This window comes from Leucoraja erinacea, chromosome 3, assembly GCF_028641065.1.
Source record: "Leucoraja erinacea ecotype New England chromosome 3, Leri_hhj_1, whole genome shotgun sequence".
NCBI lineage: Eukaryota > Metazoa > Chordata > Chondrichthyes > Rajiformes > Rajidae > Leucoraja > Leucoraja erinaceus.
This window is the reverse complement of record NC_073379.1, coordinates 96844999-96865188: the sequence shown is the minus strand read 5'-3', so window position 1 is coordinate 96865188 and position 20190 is coordinate 96844999. Positions and strand designations below refer to the sequence as shown.

Sequence of the window (20190 nt, the reverse complement as noted above, 5' to 3'; positions counted from 1 at the left end):
TACAAATCAAAGAAATGTCTCAATGTAGCAGTGGATCAGTCAGCCTGTAATTCATAAATCCGATGAGTGTTCATGCCTTTATCACTACTTCTGACAATTTTACATTGCTCATTGCAAATTAAATGCAACAACAAGTTTGCAGATGACACAAAGCTGGGTGACAGAGTGAGCTGCGAGGAGGATGCAATGAGGCTGCAGGGTGATTTGGATAGGTTGGGTCAGTGGGCAGATACAGTATAAAGTGGATAAATGTGAGGTTATCCACTTCGGTGGCAAGAACAAAGAAGGCAGATTATTATCTGAATGGCGTCAGATTAGGAAAAGGGGAGGTGCAACAAGACCTGGGTATGCTTGTACATCAGTCACTGAAAGAAAGTATGCAGGTGCAGCAGGCAGTGAAGAAAGCAAATGGCATGTTGGCCTTCATAGGCCCCCGACCGAGGAAGAACAAAAGGAAGAGACTTGAACTTTATTTCGCCTTCCATCACAGTGCGGAATGTGTAGGAGTCACTGTGGTGGATGTTCATGTTAAAATATGTTTTTGAGTGATCTGCTACTTGTGTAATTGGATGACTGACCTGGCCAATGAAATTCCTCATATGTTGCAAAATATACTTGCCGAATAAAATCTGATTCTGATAGCGAGAATATTTGAGTATAGGAGCAAGGAGATTCTACTGCAGTTGTACAGGGCTCTGGTGAGACCACACTTGGAGTATTGTGTGCAGTTTTGGTCTCCTAATTTGAGGAAGGACATTCTTGCTATTGAGGGAGTGCAGCGTAGGTTCACCAGGATGGTTCCTGGGATGGCGGGACTGACATATGATGAAAGAATGGATCGACTGGGCTTATCTTCATCCAAATTTAGAAGGATGAGTGTGGATCTTATAGAAACATTTACAATTCTTAAGGTCATTGAAGGAAAAATGTTTGCGATGTTGGGGAAGTCCCAAACCAGGGCTCACAGTTTAAGAATAAGGGGTAGGCTATTTAGGACTGAGATGAGGAACAACCTTTTTACCCAGGGAGTTGTGAATCTGTGGAATTCTCTGCCACAGAAGGCAGTGTGGGCTAATTCACTGAATGTATTCAAGAGAGAGTTAGATATAGCTTTTAGGGCTAACAGAATCAAGGGATATGGGGAGAAAGCAGGAACAGGGTACTGATTTTGGATGATCAGCCATGATCATATTGAATGGCGGTGCTGGCTCGAAGGGCCGAATGGCCTATTCCTGCACCTATTTTGTATGTTTCTTAATCAATTGGTATGTACCAGTGAAATAAATGGTTCTTGAAATGTAAATTTGAAAGTTTGTTACCAAATGTCAGTTGATAGGTGGGAAAGAGGTTAGCGCGCAACAAAAATATTTCACTGCACCTGCAACACGTGACAATAAAATAAACTAAAACAAAGTTCATTCCGAACTGGACTTCACACTTCAGTGCATGGAAGGTTTTGTCAGGAATAGTCTCTGCTTTCCCTGCGGAGGTCTTCACACAGAGACTGGCGGATCAGCTGGCTTAATGCAGATAAATAGGAAGAAGCTGTTTTTGGCAACAAATTCAGAGATTAGAATTCTTCTTAAGCCACTGTCTAATTAGCCTGTTTGCAATAGTTTGCTGGGGAGGAATGCTCATTGGATGACCCTGTTTATTCAGAATTTCAGTAATCTGCAAAATCAATTAAAAAAAAGGATTAGTTTTCCCCCCAGTAAATTTTGCCAAATTGATTTTCAGTTAGCAGATCTATTTAATATTCATAATTTATAGCATTCCTTTAAATGTTGTGCTATGATGCAGTTTATAATAAGTAAGAATTATCTATTCATTTTAATCTGGATAAAAACATAGCAATTTTACTTCAGAGAAAAATAACACAACTAATAAGCGCTGATGAGGTCTTTGGATGGGAGTGTGGGAGCTTGTTGTCACTCAAGTAAATCCATTACAAACACATGCAGGTTTGTAGGTTAATTGGATTTTGTAAATTACCCCAAGTGTGTAGCATGCAAAAGTGGGATACCGTAGGCCTAGTGTATGGGCGATCGTTGGTCGGCGTGTACTCAGTGGGCCGATGGGCTTGTTTCCACACAGTCTCTCTAAAAGTAACCCCACATTAATTGTTTGCTTTGGGATTCGAGAAGAAAAAAATCAGAGAGCTTTATCTTTACCGGAGTTACAGAAGGATTCTGTTAATCCACTTAACGCAAGCTATTTAATGGAGAAGAAACTGAACGTGTAACACAGTGACCCATCTTATTCCATCTGATATTACATTTTATTACTGCGCCCAGCACGACCAAAAGCAGCATCAGATAAACCATTTCCAGTCCGCGAGTCTGACGTACCTGTTGCCGACTGAACCATCGGGCGTCTACAATTTCCTCCTTGTCCACAGTAATTTCTGTTGAGATTGCATTAGCTTGGCAACCAATCATAAGGGATGAAGGCATTGGCCAGGGCTGACTGGAAACATACTGAACACGCCCAACCTTGACTGCAGTCTCTTCTGCCACTTCTCTTCGAACAGCATTCTCGATTGTCTCTCCTATTAGAAAATGAAATTGAAGTACTTTGTTCAACAATACTCCTCTCCCTGTTAGTATTCAGCTGTACAAAGTGAATAAGAAACAACTACACATTGTATTAATTTGGAGGTTCTGATACTAAAACAAGGCTGGTGGATTTTCACCATCGCTCCTCTACATAGCTCAGTGGACTGTGTATAGTATAGTTTAACGGGTCTCTAAACTAGGATTGTTAAAAACAAACGCAAACAGTAACACCACTTTTATAGTCATGCTTTTAAACCATTTGGTCTAAAATGCATTCTGAAATAAATGCTGATGAATGCTACACTAAAGGATGCAGTGCTTTCATGAGACCATGAGAGCTGAAATAAAACATGAAATAGTCTTGGCAGGCAAGGTAAGGGAAAATCCTAAGAGATTCTACAGGTATATTATAGGTAAAGGATTGGCTGGGACCCCTTAAGAATAGGACCCCTTAAGGATCAACCCAGCATGCCAAATTGGTGATCTGGACAAATTGGGCAGAAGAACATGTTTCCATGCTGTATAGCTCTATGACAAGCCATGAAGTTGGCACAGAATTCTTTGATCCCCAAAGATTGAAAGATAAGTTAGGGGCTTACTTGATCTGGTTCACTGACCAACACCTGTTTTCCTGGGAGTGTCCAAGCAGAGTCACTCTTGTGACAATATGACCAATTGTTTTGTAGCACTTCAAAAGTTGTACTGTGCTGATAATGGCATGAACCAAGCATCGCTGGTATAGACATGTCATGAGTTAAAGACTGTTGCATAATCAAATTTCCAGAGTGAGCTGAGACCATGACGAAAAGGTTGTTAAAATGTATCACTCTAAGAAAATAAAAATCATTTTTTAAATCACATTGCTGAAAAACAGCAGCTTTTCAGTTTCTAATAAAAGCATTTGACCTGATATCTAATCAGTGGTTGCTATAGTTAACATTACATCTTTAATGTTGTATGTTTTTTCCAGGTTAGCAAACCAAGGAATCTGTAATGTTTCCTCCAGCAGAGGGGTAGATCGGGTAGATGCACACCATCTCTTGCCCAGAGTAGGTGAATCAAGGACCAGTGGACATAGGTTGAAGGTGAAGGAGAAAAGATTTAATAGTAATCTGCCAGAGGAGGTAGTTGAGGCAAGGACTATCCCAACACTTAAGAAACAGTTACACAAGTACATGGATAGGACAGGTTTGATGGGATACGGACCAAACGCAGGCAGATGGGACTAATGTAGCTGGGACATTGTTGGCCGGGGTGGGAAAGTTGGACCGAAGGGCCTGTTTCCACACTGTATCACTCTATATTTAATTGTTATTCAGCACCTTCCTCCGATCCTAATATGAAGGCGGCGGAAAAGACTAGAGGCTAATTTTGTCGTTTGTTAGAAATGTTCGCTTGAAATAAATTATTTTCTTGTCAAACGTTAAGTTGGTGACAGGTTTGTTGTACATACTAAAGAAGATGCCTGATAAATGCTTTAAATTGTGCCATAGCTTTTTTCAAAATGGACAACAAATGTTCAACGCCATCTGTTCTTAGTAGTGGGAAATTAGTGTTAAAGGTTGGGACTTTCCCATCAGTTTGTGATTTGTGATTTTCATTGGTGCATTCATGGTCGCCACTGGAGGATGTCAACGAGTATCTCCCTGACCTTGGCAATTGATTCTCAAAACATTCTTCAGGTAGGTTCACTTTAATTAGAACAAGTTATCATTAGTGGAAGGCTGCTTCAACCACCCAAGACCTCCCATTATAGCCCTCAATCTCCCAATCCCATGACTGGTCCATACGAGACCTCAGCAATCCACCATAAGTGCTGCTCAGATATTCAACCTCCTGATGACTCCCACCTCTTCTCCTCATGTTATCTACAGGACGCGCCTTGATCAATTTTCCGCTTCATAGTCAGGCAGAAGGTGCTTGAGCACATTGTGCCCAAGATTTGTTGTACTAAACACCTTGTGCCTCATGCAATCTGGATGAAGAGACCTGGCTGTGCCTGGCAGATGTCTTGTAAGGCAACCTAGTTCCAAGCATTGAAAATACCTCACAGTGCTGGCTGTCAAAGACTTTTAACAGTTTTAAAATGTCTCATGATAGCCAGGGATATTAATTTGTATTCAGATGGATTTAAATTATTAGAATTATGAATACAAGAATGTAAATTATATAATTGAAAGCATATCAAAATCTAACATATAAATAGACAATAGGTGCAGGAGTAGGGCATTCCACCCTTCGAGCCAGCACCCGCCATTCACTGTGATCATGGCTGATCAAGTGATCATCCACATTCAGTACAATGTTCCTGCCTTCTCACCATATTCCCTGACTCCGCTATCTTTAAGAACTCTATCTTACTCTCTCTTGAAAGCATCCAGAGAATTGGCCTCCACTGCTTTCTGAGGCAGAGAATTCCACAGATTCACAACTCTCTGGATGAAAAAGGTTTTGCTCATCTCTGTTCTAAATGGCCTACCCCTTATTCTTAAACTGTGGCCCCTGGTTCTGGACTCCCCCAACATTGGGAACATGTTTCCTGCCTCTAGCGTGTCCAATCCCTTAATAATCTTATATGTTTCATTAAGATCCCCTCTCATCCAGTATACAAGCCCAGCCGCTCTGTTCTATCAACATATGACAGTCCTGCCATCCCAGGAATTAACCTCGTGAACCTACGCTGCACTCCCTCAATAGCAAGAATGTCCTTCCTCAAATTTGGAGACCAAAACTGCACACAATACTCCAGGTGTAGTCTCACTAGGGCCCTGTACAACTGCAGAAGGACCTCTTTGCACAAGGACCTCTTCTATTAACACAAATTAATGGAGGATTACCCCTTTTCGACCCCAGAAGATCAGCAATCCATGAACACCATCCCTAGTTGGTTAAAGCGTTGCGTTGCACTGGAAGTGAAGTAAATCGATTCCTCATCAAATTATGGCCCCACTTCTGGGCTACGTGTTAAGTCTGGTGGTGGGGCAGCAATAAGATCCAGCAATATTTGACTTACAGTATATCTCAGATGTCTGTGTATTTTACCACGCATACGTGGTTGTGCAAGATTTCCAGGGGAGTGAATGACTGACACTTCTGGTTCCCTTCAGACCCACCAGGTTTAGTTTAGCTTAGCGATACAGCATGGAAACAGGCCCTTTGGCCCACCATGCCGACTTTTGAAGACCTGTTCACACTAGTTCTATGTTATCCCACTTTCTCATCCACTCCCAACACACTCGGGGCAATTTACAAAGGACAATTAACCTACAAACCCGCACGTCTTGGGGATGTGGGAGGAAACTGCAACACCTGGAGGAAATGCACGTGGCCACAGGGAAAACATGCAAACTGCACACAGGCAGCACACAAGGTCAGGATCGAACCGGGGTCTCTGGTGCTGTGAGGCAGCAGCTCCACCTGATGCCCCGCTGTTAGCCGCTGCTGCCAGCAGTTTCCAATTGCCACAGTATGGCCCATGTCATTGTCCATGTGAATTATGACTGCAGGCGCTAAACTCGTGTTCGTGTTCTATCATCTTCTTTAATCTGGTTGCTTCAGAGACGCCTCTCATAAAACAGCAGCGCTAAACCATTTTAAACCCCAATGGTCAAATGCATCACTTACCTGAGGTTGTAAAATCATATTGTTTTAATAAAGATGCTTCAAAATAAAGCAGTAAAATCGATTTCCCCATGACATGAAACCTTTGCTCACCTGGTTCCATAAATCCTGCCAGACAGGAAAACATTCCTGGAGGGTGTCGTCTCTGTCTCCCCAGAAGGCAATTATTACCATCAGGATGAATGACCAACATTATTACCACTGGATCTATAGAACATAAAAGTACCCTTATGCTATTACAAAGTGTCTGCACACCTTAAAACAGATAAATGCTTTAACAAAAATGCCCAATAATAAACTCGTACATCGAAAACACTGCAAAACATGTGTACTGTTCATCCAATGTCATTTCACTTAAAATCAATAGACATTTGCTCCAAGTAATTTCAGATTGACCTCAAATACCTTTATATCTCGGTATCAAATTTAAATTGATATTCATAAGCAGGAAAACACTTTTGGATGAGGTTTCAAAATCCTAATAATTCTGGACTGTGCAGTGACTCAGGTCATTTTGCCAATAAGCCCTCTACCAGTGGTGCAAGTGGTGTTTTTGCCTCTGCTTCTCTCACTGAAGCTCTGTTGACATTAGATACAAGTACAGTAGTTTCAAAGGTCTTTTATTGTCGTGTGTACCGATTAAGGTACAGCGAGATTCAAATTACCATACAGCCACAATAAAAAAAGCGACAAGACACACAACCACATAAAAGTTAACATAAGCATCTACCGCATCAGATTCCCCACATTCCTCACTGTGATGGAAGGCAATAAAGTACAATCTTCTTCCTCCTTATTCTCACGTGGTCGGGGCAGTCGAATGATCCACAGCCGGCGATCAAAGCCTTCGCGTTGGGGCGAACAAAGCTAGCGTATCGGGGCGGTCGAAGTCCCTGCGGCTAGGAGCTCCCGAAGTCGGACTCTAACCAGGGAACGCGAGTATAATGATGTTAAAGTCTGCAGGTTCCCGAGGTTGGAGCTCCGAGGTCGATCCCTGGCAAAGGGAATGCCAGCTCCACGATGGTAAATCCCGCAGGCTCCTGCTGTTGGAGCTCCTGAAGTCAGTGTGCAGCAAAGGCCATCAACTCCTCGATGTTAGGCTGCAGTGCGGACGGAGATACGATACGGAAAAAAATCGCATCTCTTTCGAGGTAAGAGATTTAAAAAGGTTTCCCCCAACCACCTCCCCCACCCCCCACATAAAACAAGCTAAAGAACATTAAAAACATACATTTAACACATACTATAAAACACCAACAAAGAAGGAAGGGACAGACAGACTGTTGGCGAGGCAGCCATTACTGGCGCCACCCGGTGGAGGTTAAATGGGGATGAGCAGAAATCCTCACATGATTTAATCTGTGATCCCAAATCAGCACCAACCGGTCAAGCTACCGTGTTTCCTCCAAAATTAACCACGTTATTCTTTAAAAGTTTCATATCATGGTAAAAGTTTCATATCATGGTAAAAGTTTCATATCATGACAGTGGGTAGAACAGTGGCGTAGCTGGTAGAGCTGCCTGTGCGGAGTTTGCACATTCTCCCTGTGTCCGCGTGGAATTTCCCTGGGTGCTCCGGTTTCCTCCCACATCCCCAAAACCTGCAGGTTTGAAGGTTAATGGCCTCTGTAAATTGTCTCTAGTGTGTAGGACAGTGGATAATAACGAGGGATCACGGAGAATTGCGTGAATAGATGTTTTGTTTAGTTTAGTTTGGTATAGATTAGAGATACGGCGCCGAAACAGGCCCTTCGGCCCACCGATTCCGAGCTGACCAGCGTTCCCCACATATTAACACTATCCTACACACACTAAGGACAATTACCATTTTTTAAAACGCAAAGCCAATTAACCTACAAACCTGTACATCTTTGGAGTGTGGGAAGAAACCGAAGATCTCGGAGAAAACCCAAGCGGTCACGGGGTGAATGTACAAACTCCAATCAGACAGCACCCATAGTCGGGATCGAACTCGGATCTCTGGCGCTGCAAGAGCTGTAAGGCAGCAACTCTACCACTGCACTACTGTGCCGCCATTGGGTGATTGACGTGGATACTGTGGAACGATGGGCCTGTTTCCATGCTGTAACTATAAACTAAACACCTGAACATGTAACCTTTCACAAATATTCAGAGCAAGTTATTTGCACATTTCCCATACCTACACGGGGGTAACAGGTGTTATGAATTCCTTGTAGACTTGGGCAGTTTTCCTTTAAGCACTCCCTCTTGTAACCTCCGTCGGAAACTTTTGTGTCATTTCCACAGGTAGGACAGAACTGGTATCGACTGTGCCAGGCAAGGACAGACCTGGCCTGTGCAACCACACCTAAGTTAAAAAAGAAAATTATTTTAAACCATCATAAGTTTTGTGTACAACACTACATGCTGAACTCACTGGAAATCAGAAATGCACAGAAAATGCTGAGAGCCCATAGCAGGTCAGGCAGCATCTGCGGAGAGAAACAGAGCTTCCATGTTTCACATCTATGACATTTCTTCAGGACTTTACTGGACAGATCAAGGATGTGGGAAAAAAGGAATGAGACATAAAAGATGTGTTTGGTGGAAGGGCTAATGAGTAAGTGAAATATGTGAAAGGTTTGCTCCTCAGCTTTCTTCCACTACTTTCTTCTAAATTTTCTCAGCTTCCTTTCTCTGCTGTGATATTTTCTAAATACATCTTTTGTTCCTTTAATTTCTCTTAATTTTGTGTTTCTTTACCTTGCACAGACACTATTGTTTAATCCTGCCATACAACCAATTATTGACCTGTTTTCCTTCCCCACTTGCTTTTCACTGACAATGGTCCTGTACTTTCAAATCAACAGCATCTTCCAGTTTATATAAAGGTCAGCAACATAAACTTACCCGTCTCTCTAGTGATACATAAATATTACCTGTTTCACTGAAGCGCACAGTTATTGCGCCATTTAAAAATGAACACTGAAATCTCACATTTATTAAATTTTACAACCTCAGGGTGAAGTATGTTAGCATCTGATGATGAATATGGATGGTGAAATTAGTCCTCACTGGTTGTGTTATCGTAAAAAAGATGCAAAGTACTGGAGTAACTCAGTCATCAGACAGCATCTCTGGAGGACAGGGATACATGAGTTTCAGGTTGGGACCCTTCTTCAGCACTTTTGTCCTTTACTGTAAAGCAGCATCTGAAGTTCCTTGTTTCTATGTTTAGAAATGTCGCATATTGGCCCCCAATTTTGCATTATGATGTAATTTTTTTGAAATTATGTATTGCAAAGCCCCAATTGCACGCCCACCCATTATATCAACTACTGCACCATTGGATGCCTGGGAAATGCTATTCTGTGCTATAGAGCAACAACACCATTTTACAGGTTCTCCATTTTAAATGTATATGTTCCTCCATTATTGAACTTCTTACCAACAAATCCCAGTGTGCCATTAAAATGCCAAGGGCCCCAAAAGATGAGGGAGTTCCACAAACCTAAAGAATGTGCGAAACACCAAAGGACCGACCTTTGAGCAGATTCCGAGCAAAGGAGACTGCTGAGAATCAAAACTGGAGAAGACTGAACTTGGCCCGTAAAACTATCTTCAAAGGAAGGCCATCAGAATTTATATATTTGAAGCCTAATATCGTTAATAATTTATAAGGACGATGGATCGAATGAGGCCCATAAAATCCTCATGTTAATGCTCAACTTCAAACTATAAATATAAAATGTTTCCATTCGTGTCCATCATCCCCTCTTATTGAACCAATCTTAAATCCATTACGGGCATGTGTAGCGGAGCTGAACTGGGTTTCATTAGTGAAAAGAGCAAATATGGGCCAGGTTTTTGAAATGTTGAAAGGGGTAACGCAGATTGAATAATCATTTTATTTGGATTGTGAATGTGGAACTGGAGAATGCAAGGCTAACATGTACAAGTCTTTAAAAAGGTCCAGATGGGAAGAACCTGCATGGAGTCCCGTGGCGGAGAGAATTGATGTGGCCAGCTTTAGAATCTGCCAGGGTGTCTTGGACTCGAGTGTTTCTCACCACATGGGCGGATGTCTGCGACTTGCATCAGTCTGAACCACCGAACATCCGTAGTTCCACTCATTTCCACATCTGGTCAAAGCCACCCCACAGGACTTTGGCTGCTACTTTAACATTACATGCATGTTCCAACCATTATTTTACGCTCTATGTTAACCTGACATATTACTTAAAACTTTGCTTTCTTCTTCCTAGCTGTGAAAATTATTTGATGAGATTTGCTGCTCAGAGAGTCTGATGACTTGATTGATCCCATAGGATAGAGATCCCCTCCGCCTGAGAGCAACCATCAAGGAGGAAGAAGCCCATGGAACATATTGTCAGAGCTTTGTAGGCCTTGGCTACATTGTCACCCACTACTGACCATGAAATGCAGGTTAACACTTAACGTTCCATCTCCGAAAAGCTGCAAAACAAATAGACTCCCCATCCTCTCCCTGTCAAAAACCCTCAGAAGCAGTTGAACAAACATGTTTAGGAATGAAATTAGCAATGAATTAATAAAAAGGCTTTTTTCTGTTACATCCACTCACACCTGAATTTAGTTTTTATCATCAGTAACTATCCACTGCTGTGCAAGCCCCAATGTCTGGAATTAATTCTATAAACCTCTCCTTCTCACTACCTCCTTTCAGACTTTACTTAAAACATTTCTCTTTAACCAAGCGTTAAGTGTTATATTTGTAGGAAGGAACTGCAGATGCTGATTTATACCGAAGATGGACACCAAATGCTGGTAACCTAGCGTGACAGGCAGCATCTCTGGATAGAAGGGTAACGTTTCGGGTCGAGACGCTTCCTCAGGTACAATTCTCTACCCTACCATTCCCCTAAAGCGGCTCAGCAAGTTGCAGATCTTTGTGAATTAAATATAGTGCAAATCAAAATTCAAAGATTAGTATCCATTCTTCTCATTTACATCCAAAGGGATGGCTGACTGCAAGTCAATGCTAAATGCCTCAATACTCACCAGCCTCCTCCTGATTTAAATTCAGTATATGCGGCATAAGTGGCTGGATGAAGCAACAATCTGGGTATATAATCCTAAAGTTATCTGTAGCATCAGAGTTTGTATTCAATGCAAACCAGGCAAGAAGTTCATCATTCTCCGCTGAGTCTTTGCTTACTGAAGATTTAATTTGTGATCCACCACTGCTGTTCTGCAATTCTGCTCCAAGGAAAACACAAGTGACTTCTGGTTTAGCCAAGAGATGCTCTACATCTTTGTAATGCAGCTTACAGAGATGAAGCGTAGGCTTCCTGGACTCTTCATATTTTAGCGAAATAACCAATGGATTTAAATTGGAAAATAAGATGTAGACACTAGCTTGGTCAATCTGTTTGTTCTTTAACCAAGTAGAATCACTTCTTTTTTCGCTTAGTTTATTAAGCAATGTTCTGCTGAAATAATTTTCATTCTCTTCTGGGCCATCAGGCCACATTCCAGCGCCAGCAGCAACTTTAGTGTTTGCCAACAAATCAGCAATACTGTTATATCCCCAGAATTTAGCAATGTCCAGTGCTGTTTGTCCTGATTTATTTGAAAGAGATTGATTGCAGCTGGAGAAAAAAAAAAGATACAAAATCAGATTTGGTATAGGCAAGGTATCAAGCCTTGTCGTTATAAAGTAGTTTTTAAGATTAGCAGGGCAGCACGGTGGTGCAGCAGTAGAAACCCAGGTTCGATCCTGATTAGGGGTGCTGCCTATATGGAGTTTGTACATCTTCTCCGTGACCTGCGTGAGTTTTCTCCGGGAGCTCCGGTTTTCACCCACACTCCAAAGACATACAGGTTTGCCGGCTACTTGACTTCGATAAAATTGTAAATTGTCCTTAGTGTGTGTAGGATAGTGTTAACGTGTAGGGATCGCTGGTCGGTGCGGACTCGGTGGGCCGAAGGGCCTGTTTCTGCGTCATATCTTTAAACTAAACTAAATGTAGTATTGTCAATAGGTTACTTGGTTAGCTAAAGGAATCATTTTTTTGCTGAGCATTGCTAACAAGTTTTAGTCTAGTAGCAATGTTACAAAATGTACCTTCAGCGGCTCTGCAGTTCTGCCCCTGGCCGTGTGCGCTACTTTGGCGCCTTTGAGTAGGGGGGGCGGATTAAAATGCCATTTTCTCCTGCCTGTGGGAGGCGGATTTCTACGGGCTGTTAGCTACTGAAGAAAAATCGATCGGACTTGCATTCCCGTTTTTTTTTGTGGGTAATTGCGAGACAATTTAATGAATTGATTAAAATAAAAAGCGACTTCTAACCCTCTACGCCTACAACGTGACGGATCGCATGAACGGGACAAAACACCGGGTAAGTCGTCTATTTTACATATAAACTTGCTTCTTGGGATGGCTTTAATCAAATTTTATGTTGCGAAAATGTGATTTGGGCCTCATACGAACCGGCAGTGCTTTCCTGCCGATATGGGGTTCAAATTCACCACAAATGCAACGTTCCAATCGATCGGTTTCCAGAAAAACCCACTCGCAAGATGATTTAAATGCTCTTTTTTTTGGACAATCGTGTCATAAGAGCATCTAAATCGACTATATTTTGTGTTATTGTCTACCCATAGCCAATATTTTTATACTAAATATCAGTTTTAATCCCATGTATTGTGCAAAAAAATAAAAATGTTGATTATATTGAGTGGATGTTTCTAGATTAATTTATGGGAATTATACATCAAATTCCTTCCATCAGGCATATGAATTCATGACAGTGAGATTTAAAAATCATGTTATATTGTGAATTCTTGTGTGAATGTTTGTTATTTGAATACTTAGGCTGTTTAAAAAATATATCCTTTTCTTAAGAAATAGAATCTACACGGCATTCTTAATGGGAAAGTAGTGGGCAGAAAGGCAGGTCATGTGTGGTTTTAAGAGGAAGTTTACAATGCCAAAATTGAAAAGTTGAGGAAAAACAAGGTGTACAGAGTTGCTTATTGGTTATAATCTGAGGAGTATGATGATGCTACTGATTATGATATGCCAATGTACCAGCTAGCAACTGATCTTCTCCATAAAGACTTGGTCTATTGCTAGAAATTGTAATTTATTTACCTATCTGTTACTGACTTACAGCATATAATACAATAATATTAAAGTTCTGATCTTGAGAATATCACATTTTTTAATTTTCAAGGCAGTCTGGGTGTTTATTACTATTTACGTCACAACGGTCAATTTTATAATTAGCTACAATTAGGTAACTAACTAATTATACGCTTTAATTTCAGGTCATCCAAATAAGATGTTTTATATTTGTTTCAGAATGCTTCAATCTATAATAACTGAAAATGTCATTCAGTTCTCTTAATCTTTAAGAAAGTTATAGGCTTTTGGCTGTCCTCGATCACAGCTTTTGTGTTGTCAATTCAAAAGCAATAGGGAACAAGATGCTAATTTCCGAGTATGAAAATGGCCATAACCTTTTTAATACTGAAGATATGAAAGTGAATTAGGTGTCAAATTAAACTTATTTTTATGCTTTATCTGATGGGATAAATTGCAAAATTTTGTAACATTGCTAAGTCTAGGTTCCATAATGTTGACAGTCAGAAACAACCATTGTCTATTTACATAGAAACATAGAAAATAGGTGCAGGAGTAGGCCATTCGGCCCTTCGGGCCTGCACTGCCATTCAATATGATCATGGCTGATCATCCAACTCAGTATCCTGTACCTGCTCCATACCCCCTGATACCTTTAGCCACAAGGGCCGCATCTAACTCCCTCTTAAATATAGCCAATGAACTGGCCTCAACTACCTTCTGTGGCAGAGAATTCCACAGATTTACCACTCTCTGTGAAAAATGTTTTTCTCATCTCTGTCCTAAAAGATTTCCCCCCTTATCCTTAAACTGTGACCCCTTGTTCTGGACTTCCCCAACATTGGGAACAATCTTCCTGCATCTAGCCTGTCCAACCCCTTAAGAATTTTGTAAGTTTCTACAAGATCCCCTCTCAATCTTCTAAATTCTAACGAGTACAAGCCAAGTCTATCCAGTCTTTCTTCATATGAAAACCCTCACATCCCAGGAATCAGTCTGGTGAACCTTCTCTGTACTCCCTCTATGGCAAGAATGTCTTACCCCTTGTCAAGAAGCAGATGGGCTACCTCCAAATGTCCATTTCTACTGGCATGCATCAAAGCGGACCAGCCCCTCTCATCCACCTCATCGACAAGGGACGTAGAGTAAGTTAGCATTGTAGACAGTTTTGCTGCATCTCCTTTCGCAGCAGTCTCATGGAACTGGGTGACTAGTTCTTTCTTTAAATTGTTTTCAGTTTCCGCCATCCTTATTTTGTCTCACCTGGAAATAGCAAGAAAATTACATTCAACATGGAGAATGCTGCATGTGAGGAACTAATGAAAGAAATATTGAATTATAAATACAATGCTTGCAATCATCTTTTCGGTTTATGAGCAGCCAATAATCTCCAGCTCAAGGCAAACACAAGTGTTCAAATTATGAGAAACATAAAGCACAAAAATGCTTTGGGGGAGATTTTTCATCAAAAATACTAATCTCTGGTTCTATTGACAATTCACATTCCAAGAGGTCATCTGTCTTTCCTCTTTCAAGGATTGACAAACATGGTGTATAATTCCAGCAGTGTGCTTTTATTTCAGTAACTGTTCTTAATATTCTGCATATGGGCTGGTTTGAATATCTATGCATTTAAAAAAAAACATAACATCAGTAATCACTACCAATTATTGTTTTGCAATTTAGATCTGTAATTTCTCGAAATTGCAATTTAGATCTGTAATTTCTCAAATTGTACACATCAAAAGCTTTATCAAAATGGGTTTAAAGTTAAATAAAAAATACTTAACATATTTATAGAAACATCTTCCTGGGAAAATCTTCTAGTATGTCCAACCCATTACGAATTTTGTAAGTATAACTTTAGATAGCTGGGTGACATGGTCATATATTTCTTAATGAAAGAGATTTCTTTGTACTATGACCTCCGCTCTGCAAATATTGATCTCAATTCAATCTTATTTACCCTGTAGATCCCAAACAAACAATGTGACTACTATGTTGAACTTCTCCATCCTTTTTGCAAAAGTGACCCTCAGCCCCTCTGCTGCTCCATCACATTCCCATAGTCAACTAGAGATTGGCATTCCACACTGTTCCAATGTAGAAATGGAAATATTTACACCTTTTACTTTTGTATCTTCCCTATCATGGTGCTTGATAGAACATAGAAAAGTACAATGTCGGAAGGAACTGCAGATGCTGGTTTAAACTGAAGATAGACACATAAAGCTGGAGTGACTCAGCAGGTCAGACAGCATCTCTGGAGAAAAGGAATAGGCGACGTTTCGGGTCGAGACCTTCAGAAGTTTTGAAGAAGCGTCTTGATCCGAAACGTCGCCTATTCCTTTTCTCCAGAGGTGCAGTCTGACCCGCTGAGTTACTCCAGCTTTTTGTGTCTATCTTCATAGAAAAGTACAGCAAAGGAACAGGCCCTTTGACCCACAATGTTTGTGATGGACATGATGCCAAGAAAAACGAATCTCATTTATATGCACATGATCCATATCCATTTGCCTATCTAAAAGCCTCTTAAACACAACTATTGTATTTCCCTTCATCACCACCCCTGGCAGCACATTCCACACAATTATCACCCTCTGTGTAAAAAAAAACATGCCATGCATATTTCCTTTAAGCTTTTCCCCCTTCACCGTAAAGCTATGTCCTCTAATCTTTGACATATCCACGATGTGAGCATCCTCAAAATATTTGTAATCCTCATGAGAAAAAAACCTCCTCGATTCACATGCCAGCCACTTACCCGAGACTTTGCCTCCCAAATCTAAACTCCCACCTGGCAAAAAAGCCTCCAGAACAGGAATCTTGATGTCCCTTTAAATGGCTCAATGAGATAATCTCTTGTCCCTTTAAACGCCAGATAATGCAAACTTTTCCTCCTCAATCTTCAACTCTCTCATCCCAAAGATCATTCCAGTTAACCGTCAAACACAAACTGAAACTAATTAGTCCTGCTGTATTTTCTCTTGCAAGTACTGAGCCACATAGGTTTTGTAATAGGATCAATAGGAAAACATTTACCTTCAGTTCTAAAGATGTACAGGAGCAGAGGATAAATGTTAAAGTGTCAGGGGAGTTTAGGAATGTGGTTAAACGATGAAAGTACTTGACTTTAGAGGCAAAGACATGGAGTAAAAGATAAGGAAGTCGTGGATAGACTTGGCTTGTAACTGGATAGACTCGGCTTGTACTCGCTAGAATTTAGAAGATTGAGGGGGGATCTTATAGAAACTTACAAAATTCTAAAGGGGTTGGACAGGCTAGATGCAGGAAGATTGTTCCCGATGTTGGGGAAGTCCAGAACAAGGGGGTCACAGTTTAAGGATAAGGGGGAAATCTTTTAGGACAGAGATGAGAAAAACATTTTTCACACAGAGAGTGATGAATCTCTGGAACTGCTAGAGGAGATAGTTGAGTCCAGTTCATTGGCTATATTTAAGAGGGAGTTAGATGTGGCCCTTGTGGCTAAAAGGATCAGGGGGTATGCAGAGAAGGCAGGTACAGGATGCTGAGTTGGATGATCAGCCATGATCATATTGAATGGCGGTGCAGGCTCGAAGGGCCGAATGGCCTACTCCTGCACCTATTTTCTATGTTTCTATGTGTTGAACCTTTATAAATTGCTGGTTCACTGACAACCAGTGCATTGCATGCATATCTGAACACACTTCTGGAGGAAAGTTGTGAAGATTTTTGGAAGGTACAGTAGAATTTTAGCAGAATTATTCCAGGGATGAGGCTCTTCAATAATATAGATAGGCTGAAGTCACTCTGCTTGTTCTCCTTGGAAATTGAAAGAGTTAACAAAGATTGAATAATCATTTTGTTTGGATAATCACTGTAGCAGGAGGATGATACAGATTTTAAGGCCATGAAGGGTTCATACCTATAATCATAACTTCAGGGCAGAATAGTGGTGGAGCTGCTGCCTTACAGAGCCAGAGACCCGGGTTCGATCCTGGCCAGGAGTGCTGTGTGTATTTAGTTTGTACATTCTCCTGTGATTGCGTGGGCTTTCTCCGGGTGCTCCAGTTTCCTCCCACATTCCAAAGGGCTTCTATAAATTGTCCCTAGTGTGTAGAATAAACCTAGTGTACAGGTGATCATTGGTCGGTGCAGATTCAGTGGGCCAAAGGACATGTTTCCACGCTGTGTCTTTAAACTAAACTTGTTCTCATTGTTGAACAGATCAGCAACTAAGAGTCAGAGCAAACATGTGATTGGCAAAAGAACCACAAGTGATATGTAGGAAAACCTTTTGTTATGCAGTGAGTGATGAGGCAGTGAAATTGTGGAAGCAGACTCTATCATGGGATTCTGAAGAAAAATGGATAAATACTCAGTGGTGAAACATACCAGTTTTGCCCCCTTATACTGATTTGGCAAGGGTTCTATCAGCCAAATGAATGCTTCAACTTTTCGAGTTTGATTCATCGCCTTCAGCTTTCCAAAGAATTTTTGGAATACATTTTCCATCCTGGCTAAGAACTGGCGTGTTCCAAAAAACTTGCCTTTGGAAAATAAATTCATCCTGCCTTGATAAACTGTTAATCTGAAACATCTTGCTTGTGACCAAGGGATATTGGCTCAAATCCCTTTTTCCTTTCTCCACAGATGCTGCCTGACCTGTCAAATGATTTAAGCATTTTCTATTTATATTTCAGACATCCAATGTCTGTACAATTTCCCTTTTAGCAAATCGCTCATTGCCTTGAAGTCTCCTCCGTTTCCTCCATGTCGGCTGGAAATGGGGAACATGGTTTATTATCCTTTTCGCAGAAACAATAAAAGCTGCCTGCTGGGAAGCTAAACAGAATTGAATCAGTGCTGTTTGCAATGAACCAATTTAAACAGCCATATCCGATTCTATCCATGATGGAAATAAAAAAATGGGCTTGAAATCATGCCCACATATTTACATGCAAAAGCAGTTTTATTAGTAACTTTTGCTTCCTTACAAGGACAACACCGTTGTCTTGCATGATATGAGATTACCCTTTCAACAAGTAGATGAGCAGCCCCGAGGCCTTTATTTGATCTGCAGGTTCATGCTTATGCAACTCACGTGTTCGCTCCCCTGCTGCGCTGGTGCTGGAAAGGTGGATGCCCTGTGATTCTTGTACTGCATTTAAGCGGAAATATGGCACATTCTTACCGTCTGCGTTATCCCAACCCGCCCGCGCACTTCAATGAACGGCGGAGACAGGCCGATTTTTAAAGTGGGCCTGAGAAACTCCACAACTAAGGCATGCCAGCTGTCAGCAAACAGGCCGAGCGGGGTTCAGGGACTCGGCCGTTTTAAAGAGTTGCAAACAAAAACGGAGTGGAATTTGCACCAAATGCAACAGGCGGCAGCTGGCCGGGGGCTGGGTGAGGGAGTGGACTGTCGGCAGCTCACCCGCTAAAGAGCAAAGATCTTAGAGCAGAGCTATAAGATCTTTGCTAAAGAGCCGCCGCAGCCCCAGCCCACCCGCTGCAGAGCGGCTGCAGAGCGGGCCCCAGCCCCAGCCCACCCGCTACAGTGTAGCCCCAGCCTCGTCCACAGCCCACCCGCTACAGTGTAGCCCCAGCCCCGTCCACAGCCCACCCGCTGCAGAGACGCCCCGGCCCCAGCCCCGTCCACAGCCCACCCGCTGCAGCCGCCCGGACTGGGGCTCCCCAGCCGCCCGCTGCCGCGTCCCCAACCCGCCCGCACGGCAGCAGCGGCAGCAGCAGCAGCCGGACTCGGTGTCGGAGCTCCAATGCCCAGCAACACCAGCACCGGTCGGGCCGGGACATACACACACTAGAGCAACGTTCCCGGGTATTCAAGCAAATACAAGTGACAATCATGTCCCCCAACCTGTATTAATTTACCACCAGCAACATCTTAAAACCTCATTGGTCTCTGCGTCCCTGCAACTGCAGTCCCTGCGATTTAACTTCCTTGTTTGCTCAGCTGACACTGACAGTCCCTGAGCTCCCTCCCTGATTAGGAGGTGAGGTGAGGTGAAACTCCGATAATCCGCACGCCTCGATTTATGGGGTCAAATGGACACAAAATGCTAGAGTAACTCAGCGGGACCGGCAGCGTCTCTGAGAGAGGAGAGGAGAGGAGGAGTGGGTGGCGTTTCAGGTCGAGACCCTTCTTGTGGTGCCTGGCAAGCAGTGGTGGTGGTGGTGGTGGTGGTGGTGTTGTTGTTTCCAACCATGCCCTAAATCATAAATCTTTTAGAATACCTTTTAGTGGTCTGAGAAACGACTACTGGAGTTTTCAACAGATCTTTATTCAATAGTTCTATATGCAGTATAGGGTGATTTCACGAAAGGTCACTGGAGCGTAGATCCGCACCCACGTGATCGAAAATCTGAAGTGGAGGACATGCTATACATCCGGTACATGTTAGTGAATGGGAAAACACGCACTTTCACACCCGTTAAAAACATCGAAAATGGCCAGTTTTTGAGCTGCAATTTACTGTGCCAGTCGGGGTGACCGTGAGGCACAGCTACCTAAATTTACAGTCCAAAAAAAAGATAGAAACTAAGGTAAATTCAAGAGGGAGCTGAAGGTGCAAATCCAGCAGAAATGCTTATCGGACATTTGCTGTGGAGAATTAAAGATCCAAAATATCGGGAATTATCGCGTTTGCTCGCTGCATTTCATCAATAAAGATAAAAAAGTCAATAATGCCTTACTTTTGATGAAATGCAGCGAGCAAACGCGATAATTCCCGATATTTTGAATCTTTAAATCTCCACGGCAAATGTCCGATAAGCATTTCCGCTGGATTGGCACCTTCAGCTCCCTCTTGAATTTACCTTAGTTTCTATCTTTTTTTTGGACAGTAAATCTAGGTAGCTGTGCCTCACGGTCACCCCGACTGGCACAGTAAATTGCAGATCAAAACCTGGCCGTTTTCGATGTT

General features: G+C 42.0%; 1 protein-coding gene across 2 annotated transcripts; it reads right to left on the bottom strand.

The window, feature by feature from the left end:
- Positions 1 to 1562: 1562 nt before the first annotated feature.
- Positions 1563 to 19261, bottom strand: nudt12 (nudix (nucleoside diphosphate linked moiety X)-type motif 12). Of its 2 annotated transcripts, XM_055633239.1 has the most exons (8): positions 19125 to 19182; positions 18348 to 18404; positions 14303 to 14524; positions 11178 to 11767; positions 8338 to 8505; positions 6270 to 6383; positions 2349 to 2548; positions 1563 to 1671 (listed from the first exon to the last, which is right to left on the bottom strand). In XM_055633239.1, the coding sequence occupies exons 3-8, from the start codon at positions 14506 to 14508 to the stop codon at positions 1564 to 1566; spliced, it is 1386 nt and encodes a 461-aa protein (XP_055489214.1). In that variant the 5' UTR covers positions 14509 to 14524; positions 18348 to 18404; positions 19125 to 19182; the 3' UTR covers position 1563. The 2 variants fall into 2 exon arrangements, with proteins under 2 accessions (XP_055489214.1, XP_055489215.1); XM_055633240.1 differs by lacking the exon at positions 18348 to 18404 and having other exon boundaries at positions 19125 to 19261.
- Positions 19262 to 20190: the final 929 nt, after the last annotated feature.